Raw genomic sequence first — 14,808 nt, 5'->3', positions numbered from 1 at the left:
TACTTACTTGAGCAGTACTTTCAGAGTGCTCTGTCTTATCATACAGCACTGGAGCAGCGGAGCAAGTATTGACGTTTCGTCGTGATAAGGCCGCCCGAAACCACGGCCATGGTCTAGATGCAGTGTGAAGGTGTCATTACCGAATATCTTGAATGTCTCGTAATGATGACGATCCATATTGCCAGACAAAAAGTCCAGGACCGACATATCCATCAGGTCAAGTAGGCGATGACCTTCGTCGTAAGGCGGTATTTCTTTCACCAATGAACAGTAATTTGAATCTAAAATTTTAATCAATTATTCAGTGATTCATTTTATTGATTTTATTTCTGATTCGAAAAATTAAAATTAATCATAGATTTTTTATTGTAATTGTTAATTGTATTGAAGAAATTTTATTCAAGGCTGATTCTGAATTTTTTAAGTCAGTTTATCCGTAAAATAATTAAAAAAAAAATATTATTAGCCAAAATTCCAACAACTATTATTATTTTTATACTAATTAAAAATTTTAACTGTTGTTTTTTATTGGCTGTTAATAAATTTGTTTATTTATTTAAAAACAATATAAATTTATTTACGTCATTTTTTAAATATTAAAAAATATTTTTATGCATTTAATTAAAATTAACAAAAAAATTTTGTACCAGTTTCCCACTGCGCTTTTTTACGCTTGTGATAACTTCGTCTCCAAGGATGCCGCCAAACTTTGCGACTCGCCATTTCTCTGGCCGGCAGAAACGCGGCGAAGCTCCCCTCCAGGGTGTTGGGATTCCCGCAAATTGCGTGCCCGGTGTCACAATAGTAGCTGCATTGCCCGTGGAAACAAGTGTTGCCGACCGGACTCACGAAAAATGTCTTCAGTAAATTACCCTCCGCCAGCTGATAAATCTCCGACGTCATATTCAATGTTCTTCCTGTGACCGGCATCGCTCGTCTAAACCCCAAAAGCCTGCTCACATTCGAGTAATTAATTGCTCTGTTATGCACAAAAAATCTGAATAATCAACAGAGTATTTTATTTTAGATTTACTCACTTGTCCAAATGAAATGTTGCTATTTCAGCCACATGCCTCTCGAAATCTGTAAAATAAAAATGGTTCGGCAATGTTTGTTGTTCCCTTGGAAATCTGTAATCAAAAATCGAAAAATAATATTTCATTAATTTTTTTTATTATTTTTCATTTTTTAGTTTTTTGCTACATACAAACATTTTTTTTTTTTTTAAAAAAAAAAAATTAAAATTAAAAAAAAAATTTTCCAATTCCAAATTTTTATAAAAAATTTAAAATATTTATAATTTTAATTTCCTCATGACAAATATTCAATTACTTTATAAAAAATTATAAAGCTGAAAATGTCAAGAACTTTCTATCGTAATTAATCATGATAACGGTAGTTTCCACCCATTAAAAATAATCCACTATAATTAGAAACATTATCACAACATTTATATAAAAACAAATGTATTATTTATTATATTATTATTGCAGTTAATTCTTTTGTAAGATTTAATAAATCTTTTCTTTACTTCTTGATGACACAATAACAGAAAGTCCATGTCCAACTGAACATTGATGACATTCATCACATCATATATACCAGAAATGTGATCGTATAATAAACACAAGCGCTATTATTGTTAGCAACATTGTTGTGTGTTTGTCACTGTCGATATTGTCGTGTAGTTGACATTGTTGATGTTGATGTTACTGTTGTTTCTCTCCTCTGTACTTTGCTGTCTTGATGTGAAAGGAAATGGAGGAATGAGAACAGATGAAAAATGTAACGTAACGACCGAGTGGTATTATTATTATTATACATGGAAGTACCTACAATTAATTCATACAAAACAAAACAATCATTTTCAACAACACAACCTAGTTTATTGCTTTACACTTTTTTTCGTCGCTACAATCATTGTTTGTCTTTTATTTCTCGTGAGAACTTCATCATCCAGGATTATATTTGTTAGTCTGTTAGTTTGCTAGTTACTTTTTCTGTAACATTAATTAATTAAGACACTTATTTTAGGTAGATAAGTGTCGGCTAACAACGATAAACTAAAGCTTTGGACAAAAATTAATTTTAATTAAATACAAAAGATGTTTTAAACTTTTTTTTATATTTTTATCCGAAACATTAAAATTTTGATCTCTGTATATTTAAATATAAAAAAAAAAAAGGTAATTTTTGACATTGACTTATTTATTTAATAAGCTTCCAGATGCAATTTACAAAAATTTTACAAATTATCGCATTCAATAGTTATTGCGTAAAGAAACTGTAAAAGTTCCAATTTTTGTGAATTTTGACGAGTTTAAATTGCACAATAAAAAATTTTGCGTCAATGCGTCAAAAAATTTTTTTATTAAATATTTAACACTTCTTTGTGTTAATTTAACACAATAAATGTTAAATTTACAGATAAAAGTGTTAAATATTGAACACAACATTTTTTGACGCAATGACGCAAAAATTTTTACTGTGTGCTATAATTTCAAAATTAATTAATTAAAAAAAAATAATTAAATAAGCAATAGTTCAACTTCCGTAAAATTTACTAAAAAATTATGAAACTGCTCATTTTTAAAAGCTCGAAATATGACAAAGCAGATATTCAATTTAACAATAAATAATTATGAATGTAAACATTAAACTTAGTGACTATTGTGAATTGCGACTAATTTCTGTTACTGTGTGTTAGTTTTTATTTTGGAGCGGCCATATTCTCAAGAGATTAATTAATTCCTCACCACAAGGTAATTAACGCTGAGATTTGCATATGATTAAAAGTCAACATCGGACGGTTTACTTTGAGAAGGAAAAGTGAATAGAATTCAGCTTTTACCCGTACCGGAGAATTTTCACTTTATTATCACCTCGCCAATTCCTCTCTTCCTCTCTTTTCATTATTCTACTATCTCTTTATCACGGTTTTGTAGTTATATTTATAAATACATGCTTTAAAACTCCGGATTATACCGAAGATAATTGCATACTCTTGTACTTGCCGCTTACTAAATCACCGTTAATGATCGTGTTTAGCTGGATAGTGTGTTACTTAATTTCCATTTTGTTCACTAAATTGTAAATAAATTGACTTTTTGCTGTTATTCGATCAAATTTATGACCAGATTATTTTTTTCCCCAAAATTTAGAAAAATAATCGTTCAAAAAAATTCTTAAAAATTCGTTTTCTTGAATAATTAAAAAGTTAAAAAATTCAATGATTAAATAGAATTTAATTGACAAAATTCGGCTTCAAAATGTTCAATTTTATTTATATCTTTGCTAGAAATTACTATTCTTTTTTTATATTTTAAATAAAAAGAACTAGAATAATAATTTACATTAAAATTAATTAATTTTTAATTTTATTTTATTTTTAGAGTAAATATATTTTAAAAAGCTTTATCGTCTTGATTTAAGTGTAAAAATTCTTGCACTAAAAATTTTTCTTGATTTAATTAAATTTTACTCTTCAGAATAATTTTTTTCCTTGTGTAAATATCAAAGATTTAAACCAAAATCAAATATAAAAATAATTTAATATAAGAGTTGTTAAAAAAAGTAAAACTATAAAAAATTGATTAAAATTTTTTATTACTATCAGAAATTAAGTCAATTATATAAAATTATAACCCGAGACGTATCTGCTAAAAATGTAGACTACATGAAATAAAATGTAAAAAAAACAAATCTCTCAATTTAATTAAAAGCTTGTACTGCCTAACAAAAAAATTCAAGTGCTCCAATTAAATTAAAAATCTGGTATGTTTACACTTTTGATTAAATGTTTCTCGAATTACAGTACGCCCGTATGATACCTCTGTAACCAAAGCCCCGGTAATAATATATAAAGCGGATTAGATATTATACAAACAAATAAAAATATGAGGAATAATTTTGGGTTTATATGGGCAATCAATTTGGTATCTTAATGTACTCAAAAGTTGAAGATTAATCGTTACGACATCTCAACACAGTTATCACAAGAATTACCCGCCGGTATATATTCTTAGTAACATCACACAATAACGTGTGTTATTCTCACGGGAGCTTGCGCTACGAAAACTTTAGTAGTACGCGTAAAACTTTTGCGAAAGCATCACATCTGAGGTAAGGGGCCGGAGGATAATATGAAACGCGTATAGAAAACTTTTCCCCTGAGATTCGTCCTCGTCCTCATCTTTTTCCTCTTCTTCATTTCTCAACACCCATGCACACACACTTTCTCGTCTACCCTATTATACATATACTACAGCATCTAGACTCACATGCATACACACAACTATACAACTCATCGTTTCCGTGTAATACTTTTACGAAACATACTAACTCGGATGTACCAAAGATTACCGCGTCCCATGAAAGTCACGGTGTTGTCGTTCCTTCAAGTACAAAACTTTCTTCGCACTTACTTCCGACATTGCTAACTAACAACTAAATCATCACATAATAATTTATACATCTACTCACTTTATTTTTATGTCTTTAGGATGCTCATGCATGAGACTTTATATTACATAGGATCTAAAATTTATGGTTTCAGAAAATACATTTACGATTTGTTTTTATTTTGTTTTTTTAATATTTTACTTGGCAAATATTAAAAACTTAATCAAAGATTCCTTAAAAATTTTCCTTAATATTTTACTTGGCATATATTAAGAAATAAATCCATGTTTTCTCAAATTTATTACTTGGCATATATATTTAAATATTAACCCATGATTTTTCAGAAATTTTTATTCAGTATGTCAATTAATGGTGCTTTAAATTTTCTTTTAATACGTAAAATGTTTAAAAAAAAAATCATTTATAAAAAACTTTCCCATAAATAAAAAAAAAATATATTGTGCAACATCAGAAGCATGCTGCTTGATCAGTAAGTAATTTGTCTTAATTTCTGCTTTCAAAGTTAACAAAAAAAAAAATAAAATATTTTAAAATCACTGTAATTATTATTTTACCGAATTTATCAAGGCAAGCCTTTGTTTTCTGGGTGAATTTGATGAACAGAAAAGAAAAATGAAAAAATGAAGTAGATAGAGCAGCTCAAAAGATTGCCAACGGCGCTTGAATATTTAAGAGAGAGCCGACGAGAAAAGCCCCGGTGGTCGATATAAATGCAAGTGCTGAGAGACTTCTCTGAGGGCAATTTCGTATGTAATGAGAAATATCGCGAGTTGAAATGGAAACGTGTTGTACAGAAAGCGCGAAGATATCAGATATCCAGTTATATATAAATATACGCGGGCAATTTCAAATATGGCCCAGGATACAGAAACTTTTCCACAGCAACTTATTGCTCAACTTATTACAGAGTTTAAGCCATTTTCTCGTGGTTTTGTTCAGGATACAGTGGGTCTCCATTTGGTAATGTTGCTTTGCTTCTTCTGCTCCGTCTCTTCCTACTCACTTACCTCGAAAATCTTCGGCCAGCAAAACTTTTAAACTGCATTATATATATTATACTTGTATGTGGACTTTACAAAGGAAACAGATGGTGAAAATTTTCACAGATATATAATAGTATACTGCGTATTACCATTTATAATTTTTAGAAAAATTTTATCATAATTTTTATTATTATTATTTTTAATTAATGTTTTTTTGAGAAAATTCCGTTTCAAGTTAAAAAAAATTATGCTTTTCAAAGACACGGTACTTTTTAGCACCAAGTATGTGTAAAATAGAGTGGGGATGTGCGCCGAACGTTGCGCGGTAATCTAAAACGGTTTAAATATAATTTATAAAAAATTTCTTTTCGTCTTACGAAACAATAAAGTATTTTTATTTTAAACAAATGATTAAATTTTGGACTTTTTGACATCTTTGTAAGTAATTTACTCCAAAAAATTTATAAAATTACATTTTGTAAATTTTTTGATAGTTTCTTTGTCAAAAAGAATTTTGTTTCGCTCTAGACTGGACGGAAGGTACTTTTCTTATTGCATTTGCATAATAAATATACTTTTCTCATGTTCAAAGACGAAAAAAAAACTGATGCATTTCCATTTATTTATGGGCAGCGATGACGTAACCATAATTCAATAAAAAAAAAATCTCGGTTTTACTTTACTAAAAAAATTGATTTATGCGTCAATCGAATCTAATTTTTCAGATTGATATGTCAAAAAAGTAACGAAAAAAAAAAAAAAAAAAAAACATGGTAATCATAATAGGCAAAAAGAATCAAGAAAAAAATGGTGAATTTTATTCTTTCATGAGATTGATATGAAATGACACGAATGCATTAGCGTAATGTAATTCGATTCTATCATACGATTGACCCGAATTTGCAAGACATTTCTTTTGCAAGCAAACTAAGTGATTAGATGAGACGGGAGTTATTGATGCGTTGAGATTTTTATTAAGTGATTAAGTCTATCGTTTCTAAAAAAAATTTTAAAGTTTAGAATATGATATTAAAGGCAAATTTTTTAAATGAAAATAAAACAGCAAATTTATTAGTCTTGGAACGACGATTGATGTCCCTAGTTTCACGGATAATTATAATTATAATTACAATTATAAACTTGAGAAAATATCTGAAATTGACATACTCGGTTACTTAATACTTGATTAAACTTGGTACAACATTCAGCCATGCAAGAAGATGTAAGAGATATTGTAAACTATTTGCCTTTATAAATTAGGAAGTAAGCCTACTTCCTAATTATTTCACTTCTGTCAAGACATAACTGTTTAATTTGCACTTTCATTAATTTTTACATTAGAAAAAAATGCAAATTTGTTGTGTAAAAAAAATATCGAATTTATAAGGAAACAAATGTAAATTTGGCATTGGAAAATTTGTGAACTTTACATACATAAGGAAAAAATCTATTATGTAAAACAATATAAAATTATACATAACAATTTTATATAAACATGTACTTATAATGAAATAATATCATAAAAAAAAATTTTCTTCCCTGGGTATGTTATTTTTACGAAACCATGCCTGTAAATTGAACAGTTTTTTCTGTGTATTTAAAAATAACTAGAGCAAAAATTTTTTTTTAATTTTGACCCGAGAAATATCAAAATTCTGATCAGTAAATATGATAAATAATACCTGTATCATTATTATTAATTCAACGATAACAATTAGTGTAGAAGTGTCTCGAGAGAACTGTCAATTTTGATGACTAGTGGGATATGTGGGATACATATTATTCATTATGTATACATATAGTACAGATATATACATGGGCTTATAGATGTTCAAATGAAGAGAATCGTGCTCATAGTATGATAGAATTACAAGACAATTACATAAGTGAACAACCGAGAGTAGTTGGTGGTATAAGAGCACTTGCGAGAGAGAAATGATCGAGTTCAGCGTACCGGCACTTAAGTATTCTCTTGATTACTACCAACTTACAACAATCACAGCTACTCAATAATAATGATAATAACAACTATTTAATAAAAAGCATTGAAAGGAACTAATAATAAAGATATCTCACGTACAAGCTATTCAAAATCTCTTGGGTTTTATAAAAGACTTGTACGCATTCGTATTTTTCAATGAATAAATTTTTTTGTCAAGCAAAAAATTATATCTTCTCATTGAATCCGGGTTAACAAAGAGGTTGAAATTGAAACTTCTTTAAGAGGTTGATTTGCCGCTTCCTTCAAGATGAAAGGCTCACTTCAAACCACACTCTTTCTGACCCCGATGTTGCTAACGAGATATCATTGATTATTTCCTTTTGCTTATTTAATAAATACTTAATTCTTTAACATTAATGCTTTGATATAAATTTTTTTTAGTCGTTTTATAAGTATAATACTCACCTCATTGGTTTAAACAGCGCTTGTAAGTCATCTGGATAATCAATCACTAATTTTAGCTGCGTACCACCCTCTTTTTGGGCTGAGAACAAATAAATTAATTAAACTTTTAATTACCATAATTTACTTGTGCATTTAATGATTGTTTCAACTATTAATTAGATCGAAAGGGGGTCATTATTAAATAATAAATATACGGAAATGGAACTTAAACACGATATTTAAGGATTGACATTTGGCTGGACGATTATCGAATTTCAGTCACAGGATTATTAATTTCTTATACTTATGAGAACTTATGTTCTAGTTGGGTCTAAAAGATATCATATTTATTTTTTTATAGATTTTCAATGACTTAGTCAATGAATCTTCAATAATTAGAGAAAATTATCAGCAGTCCTTACGGGCTTTTGAATATTGATTGGTAATGAAGAAGAATTAATTAGGTCACTGAAATTTCTCAGTAATTGTGTAAAATGATAATAAAATAGTTTTAAATATTGAGAATAAGTTACTTTTTATTCTAGTTTATTTTTTAGTTTGAATGAAATTGAGTTTAAATAAAGCTATTTTAAAAATACGTGTCGACAAATTAAAAAAATTTTTTCTCATCAGGTATTTATTAATTAAAGTGTTTGAAAACTGAGCTAAAATTTTTCAGCGAAAATTAATTAGCAAAAATCGGGACTAATGAAAAAATAATGCGTAAATTAATTAATCAGAAGATTCGAAAGCTAGAAAAAATTTTCATCAATTTGAATGTAAGTTCCAATTATGTAAGCATATATTTAAAAATTAAAAATAAGATTTAGTATTTTTGACATTTATTTCTAAGGGAAGAGACAGGTTGGTGTCTTCAAATATTAATATTATGGCTGAGGATAATCGGACACTAGCGTGTATTTAGCGGGTACTTAGCGTGAGTTATAATCTAAGATAATTTGGAGTATTAGACATTTAGCGTGAATGTAATATTATCTGAACTGTGAGCTTTTATCTGATGGACTTTAGCGTGAATGGAAGCTTTTATTTGGATTTCAGCTGGAAATTTTCTTTTAATAATCAATATGATTTGTTTTTTACAATTATTTGCATAAATTTTATTGAGGACGTAATTGTATATAGTAATTATTAAAACCAACGTAACATATATTTTTAATTTTCACTACGAATAACCTTATAACAACATTGCATGATTTTTTGTTATGTTACATCAGACAAAAAATATACAACGTCGTTTGCTCGGTGTAAATAATGAAGTGACACCACAGTGTCACATCAAGCGATCACTCTCGGACGCAACCGCCATCTTTTTCTTTTACCCGCGAAAATTCAAATTCAAAATTAATATTATTAAAAGTAAGGAGGATTGAAATTAAGATAGATCAAATTTTAAAACAATATAGTGGAAAGCTAAATTTTTAATGTCATTAATATCAAATGACATTAATTATACCCAAGCGTAACAAAAAAAATGTTAACTTTCTAATAGATTTTACTCAACAAAAAATTAGAAATAAATAATCCTCAACTTAAATTCAACAAAACATGCATAAAAAAAAAATTTGTGCCGCTTGGGTATGTGAAAAAAAAATCGAAAAAAAAATTTTGAGCAATTAATTATTGAAAACCGGACTTTGAATCTTTTTTTTTTTTTTTTTTATCTTAAAATAATCTGTGAGAAATTATTTATACAGATGAAAGTTTTTCGTTTCCTTATATTTCGTGTGTTCGATTAGATTATAAAAAATAAATATATTCGGCTAATATTAACTATTTATTACACGTTGAGAGTCCTATTTTTTAAAAATAATTTTTCAAAACCTTTGTCAAAAAAAAATTTTATGTTTGTTATTTCATACAGAATTAATTTCGATTAATAACACACTAAAAATTCAGCTCGTTGTGTCTAAACTGTTTCTATATTCTATATTTCTTAATGTGAATTCTCCTTAAAAATGGACAGTTACGCTTAAAAGAGCTAAAAAAACAAACAGTTATTAATTTGGTCTTATAAATCATTGTGAAAAACAGATAACTGTTTATAAATATTGATTGAAAAGGATTAAAAATCTTAAAATTTGAATTGTTTTCAATAATTTCAATTCTTTTGTTTGTATCTATAGATATACAGTATGCATAGAGCGACAGCTTTTCAATTCTTTTCAATCGATAATTTTAAAAGATTAACAACTGAACATACTTAGTTTGACGAACTTCAGCTTCACTTCCGTGATAATTTTTACCGAATTTGCATTCATATCTTATTGTTTTATAAATTAACCTGTTTCTATTTTCTTCACTGTTTTCGTCGTCTTCACGTAATGGTATACGATTTCGATTGAAAAGTTTTTGTTTTTCACATTTTTCGTAACGCATCACAAGTGTGTTCAACTCGTCATAACTATTAAATATTTGTTTTTTAAAAAAATACTCACTCATGGAACTTACCATTGTTGATAAATAGTATTCAATTTAATTATTTATTCGCTTGCTGCTGTAAATACTTCACTCACGCTAGAGCTAAATAGATTCACGCGGTTCACGCCAGAGCCCCGCCGATTCACGCGGCTAACGCTAGGGCTACGCAGATTCACGCGGCTAACGCTAGAGCTACGGAGATTTACGCGGTTCACGCCAGAGCCCCGGATGTTCAACCAGACTTAGATAATAATAATAACAAATAAAATTGTTAAATGAAAATTACATTTATCACTGGACGTTAATAATTAAAATAAAAATATCATGAATATCCATCAGTCCTACGTGTGGTAGGCAAATCATTAGTTATTATAGTTACTTTGAAGCTAATATCAATGATGCTGAAGTTAGTTGACAATTTTTATAACAAATCAATTACACTAAAAAAATGCTTCTAAAAATTTTCACTAATAATTTTTTGTTAATTTTTACATGTGAAATTTTTTTATTAAATTTTTTTCATAATAATTTTATTGGGATAAATTTATTAAAAAATTTCTAATAATTACAAATTTTAGTTTCATTAATATTAAGATTCGATTAATCTACAGGTGAATCGCAACTTGAATAAATTTAATTTAATGTTGAATAATATATCGACATTAAATTATCAATTTATCTATTGGTGCCGTGCTACATGAGTGAAACTATAAGAATGTTATCTTTTATATCACTACTATAACATCAGTTATTACTTCCATAATAAATTTTTTCTAAAACAAATTTTTCTCACATAAATAGATAACTTACAAATGTATACCACAGTAAAATTTTATCGCGTTAAAGATTTCATAAGGGAGTATAAAAAGTATATATCCTTATGGCACCCGGGAACCATAAGGGCATATAATAAAAAAAAAATCTGTTTTTTTCTCTAGCTCCAAAAAAAATTTGTTGTTCGGAGAAAATTTTTTTTTGCAATTCTGCACGTTTTATTCAAAAATATGTTGATTTCTGAAAAAAAAAAAATTTTTTTTTATACGCCCTTATGGTTCCTAGGACCCACTTCGGATGCCATAAGGGCGTATGAAAAAATTTTTTTTTGGTAACCAACGTATTTTTTTATGCAATGTGCAGAAATACAAAAAAAATTTTTTTTTTAAACTAAAAATGTTTTTGGACTTGAAAAAATAGAATTTTTATTATACGCCCATATGGCTTTTCACTGGTACCTTTTACCGATATATACCTTTATGGCATCTGAAACGCGTTATATTACTATTATAATATTATTATTAAAGTAGTTATTAAAGTGACAATGTTTATTTAAAAAAAAAATTTATCAAATTATGAATAACTCATGTTATTGATGATATAGATAATTCAACATTAATATAGCTTCGTATGTGGTGAATTTTTTATTATACACTTTTTAATATCAGCATTTTTATTTTAAATAATTACTAATTATTGTATTTTTTAAGTTTTAGGTCCTATACAATGCTATAAAAAAAATAATCTGGATATATTTTCACCACATAAATCGATGGTCGATTTATAAATAAAAATTATCACTATATGACTTATGACACCCAACATCAGAGAGCATTTCATATTAAAAAACCTAGCTTAGGGATCTTCAAATCGGCAGTAACACAGCTGTCCTCCAGATTACTTAACTCTGTGACATCCTGTACTCCACCAAAATAATTTAATAACTTAAAAAAAAAAAACTTTACAAACTTCTTTCACTACTCGATACTAACTTTATTCAACGTTAAGTTCACTTAGTATCAAGTGTACTCGATGATATCTCGACTCAATAATATATTAGAAGTGATAGCGGGCTTTTAAGAATCTCTATTCAATATTTTTTTAATTAATAATATGTTTATTTTGAACTCAGGTACTTAAATTAGAAAAAAAAAAACGTTAAATCAATAATTTCATTTTTAAAGAATAAAACTATATTGTTTTACAAACATTATTCGATGTCACTTTACTCAATTAAACATAATTTGTAAATAATAAATAATAAATAAAAATTTTTTTTAATTTATTAAATTATTTTATTGGAGTACAGATGGCACACAGCCGAGAAATTTCAAGTACAGGTTTTGTTTTTGCCGAATAAAATATTAAATAAAAAAATACTGAATAGAGATTCTTAAAAGCGCACCATCACTTCTAATTAAATATATCATTGAGTCGAGATATCATCGAGTACACTTGGTACTGAGTGAACAACGTTGATTAAAGTGATTAAAGTTTTTTTTTAAGTTAAATTATTTTAGTAGAGTACAGGAAGTCGCAGAGTAATCTGGAGGACCGCTGTGTTACTACCTTCAAATCAATTTTATTTATGCTCTAATGTTTGACCCATCTTAATATGAATTCTAATATTTATTAAAATGAACTTTCTATTTTAATTTTCCCGGATGAAAAAAATGACGGTACATTCTGGGGGAAAAAGTGATTTGAAATTTAAACACACTATAGGTGGATAAATGTCATGTAGGTCATGCAACAACAATCAACATAACCTGGGATGAATTGACTGTTTCTTTTTTTAATTAAAAAGTTTGATATTTCTCTATGGTTAAAGACATATTCTATGTTTAAAATAATGTAAAAGCTTCTGTTCACGCTAAAAGCTCAGATAATTTAATACTAACGCTAATTCTTCAGATAATTTATCTCAAGTGCCAGTCACGCTAAATTACCGCTGTAGTCACGATAGTGTCCGAATAGCCTTACCGTAATATTATACAGACCTAGTAACTAGAACTTTTCTTCACTCAATAATACCACCGGAAATGATTGCTTATTCACGTCAATTATGGGGTAGATATTATTACTTTATGACAGGTGCTTTAACGTACTAAATTATTTAAAATTATCACTACTGTTAAATATTTCTAGCTGTGTATTATTAAGATATTTTGTGAATGAAATGGAGGAGTTTAAAATAATCGAAGCTTTTGTCAATTTTTATAAATCATCTTACGGAAAAAAGAAAAATCGAAAAATTACAAGATAAAATATAAAATCGGTCCCGTCGTAATTAAAACTAGAAAAAAATTCTACAATGTAATTTTTTTTTTTTAAATCTGTAATAATTACATTTGAAACTGTAATTTTTCGAATTTTCTTTTTTCCGGGCTGTACTGAAGGGTTAAATTAAAAACCAAATTTTACGATGGAATCCCTTTTTATAAAATATATACCCGACGCAAAAATTTTCTTACTCTCTTCAAGATCGATTAATATTTGATATGTAATCACATTCAAATATAAAAAACAAAATAAATAAATCAAAACTTTTTCAACTGAAAAAATCAATTTTATCATATAAAGTAATAATAATAATTAAGTGAGCGAATTTATGAGTATCTTATTTTAAATTTAAAAGTAAATTATGAAAATGACAATGTCACTACTTTTAACAAGTGATAAAAAATTTATTCTACTAAAAACAAAGAATTAAATTATCAGTGAGTTAATAACTTAATAACTTAATAAGTTAATAACTTCCTAAAATACCGAAAGTTGATAGTTACTGATGTCACTTATTTCTGTCTTGCAGATACCTAATATAAGACCACTCATGATCATTACGACGGATAATTTTATCACGAATTTATTGATCGAAATTACCTACGCGAGTTACAATTGTCGCAAAGTTTAATCCGAAGGATGTGAGAGATAATAACTGACATTAAATTTAATGCACGACTACTTAAGTGTATACCATGTAGTATATTGTATAGTATACTATGGTTTAGTATACTGGATATAATAATACACTGTGGACTGCGTACATACATTGTAATGCGTGCAATGTAAGTATAGAGATTAATGTTCTTAGTGGGAGTTATCCAACAGATCTGATATGACAATTTGTCATTTGATAAATGTACTAAGAGCACTTAGTTAACTCCCACACTCCCAGATAAATTTAATAAAATAAATTATCAACTTCCGAGTTTTTAACAATTATAAATACTTTTTTTATTTTTAATATAACTTACCAACGTGAACTATTGGTTTTGTTGCCATTTCATGGAGTAATTGATCAACAACTTCTGAGTCTTTCGGGTACAGTTCTAGTCTTGATATTTGTAGGTGGAATTTTTGTAACGTTGTCATATTATTTCTGAAACAAAAATTACCATTACATTTATTAAATCAGTCATTTTTCATGTCAAAATTTTTAATGATCTTAATAAGCATTTCCTCTGTTATCAAAATAATTTAAACATATGATTTAATGTTTCAATTAAGTCAAAATAAAAAAAAAAGTATCAAAACTAATGCATATTAACCAAAGACAAGTTTCATTTTTTGAATATAAGTAATTTTACTCTGTACTTAAATTAAGTCGTAAAGTCACAAAAACCGAGCAGTTTATATATTATTAAAGTTACAGTCATTAAGTATGATATTCTCATGAATGAGTCACTTCGGAACATTATCTTTTATATTACTCGAATTATTCGATGAAAAATTTTGGATAACACATTAATATTTTCACTATGATTTTAAATTTATGCATTTGAAAAGGTTCGAGTGAATCTT

At 27.6% G+C, this 14,808-nt stretch overlaps 1 protein-coding gene across 1 annotated transcript in view; it reads right to left on the bottom strand.

Moving 5' to 3' along the window:
- Positions 1-14,808, bottom strand: part of LOC141524807 (extracellular serine/threonine protein CG31145) — a 47,887-nt gene that overhangs the window by 3,448 nt on the left and 29,631 nt on the right. Inside the window, exons 2-6 of the mRNA XM_074238892.1 lie at positions 14,262-14,386; positions 7,813-7,891; positions 1,038-1,130; positions 648-952; positions 8-281 (exon numbers count right to left, since the gene is read on the bottom strand). Of these exons, the coding sequence (XP_074094993.1) occupies positions 8-281; positions 648-952; positions 1,038-1,130; positions 7,813-7,891; positions 14,262-14,386 (876 nt within the window). The remainder of the gene's footprint in view (positions 1-7; positions 282-647; positions 953-1,037; positions 1,131-7,812; positions 7,892-14,261; positions 14,387-14,808) is intronic.

Source organism: Cotesia typhae, unplaced genomic scaffold (genome assembly GCF_013202065.1).
Source record: "Cotesia typhae breed Kobodo isofemale line unplaced genomic scaffold, CoteBio_Ctyphae contig_23, whole genome shotgun sequence".
Classification (NCBI taxonomy): Eukaryota; Metazoa; Arthropoda; class Insecta; order Hymenoptera; family Braconidae; genus Cotesia; species Cotesia typhae.
This window is presented reverse-complemented; position numbering and strand designations above follow the sequence as displayed.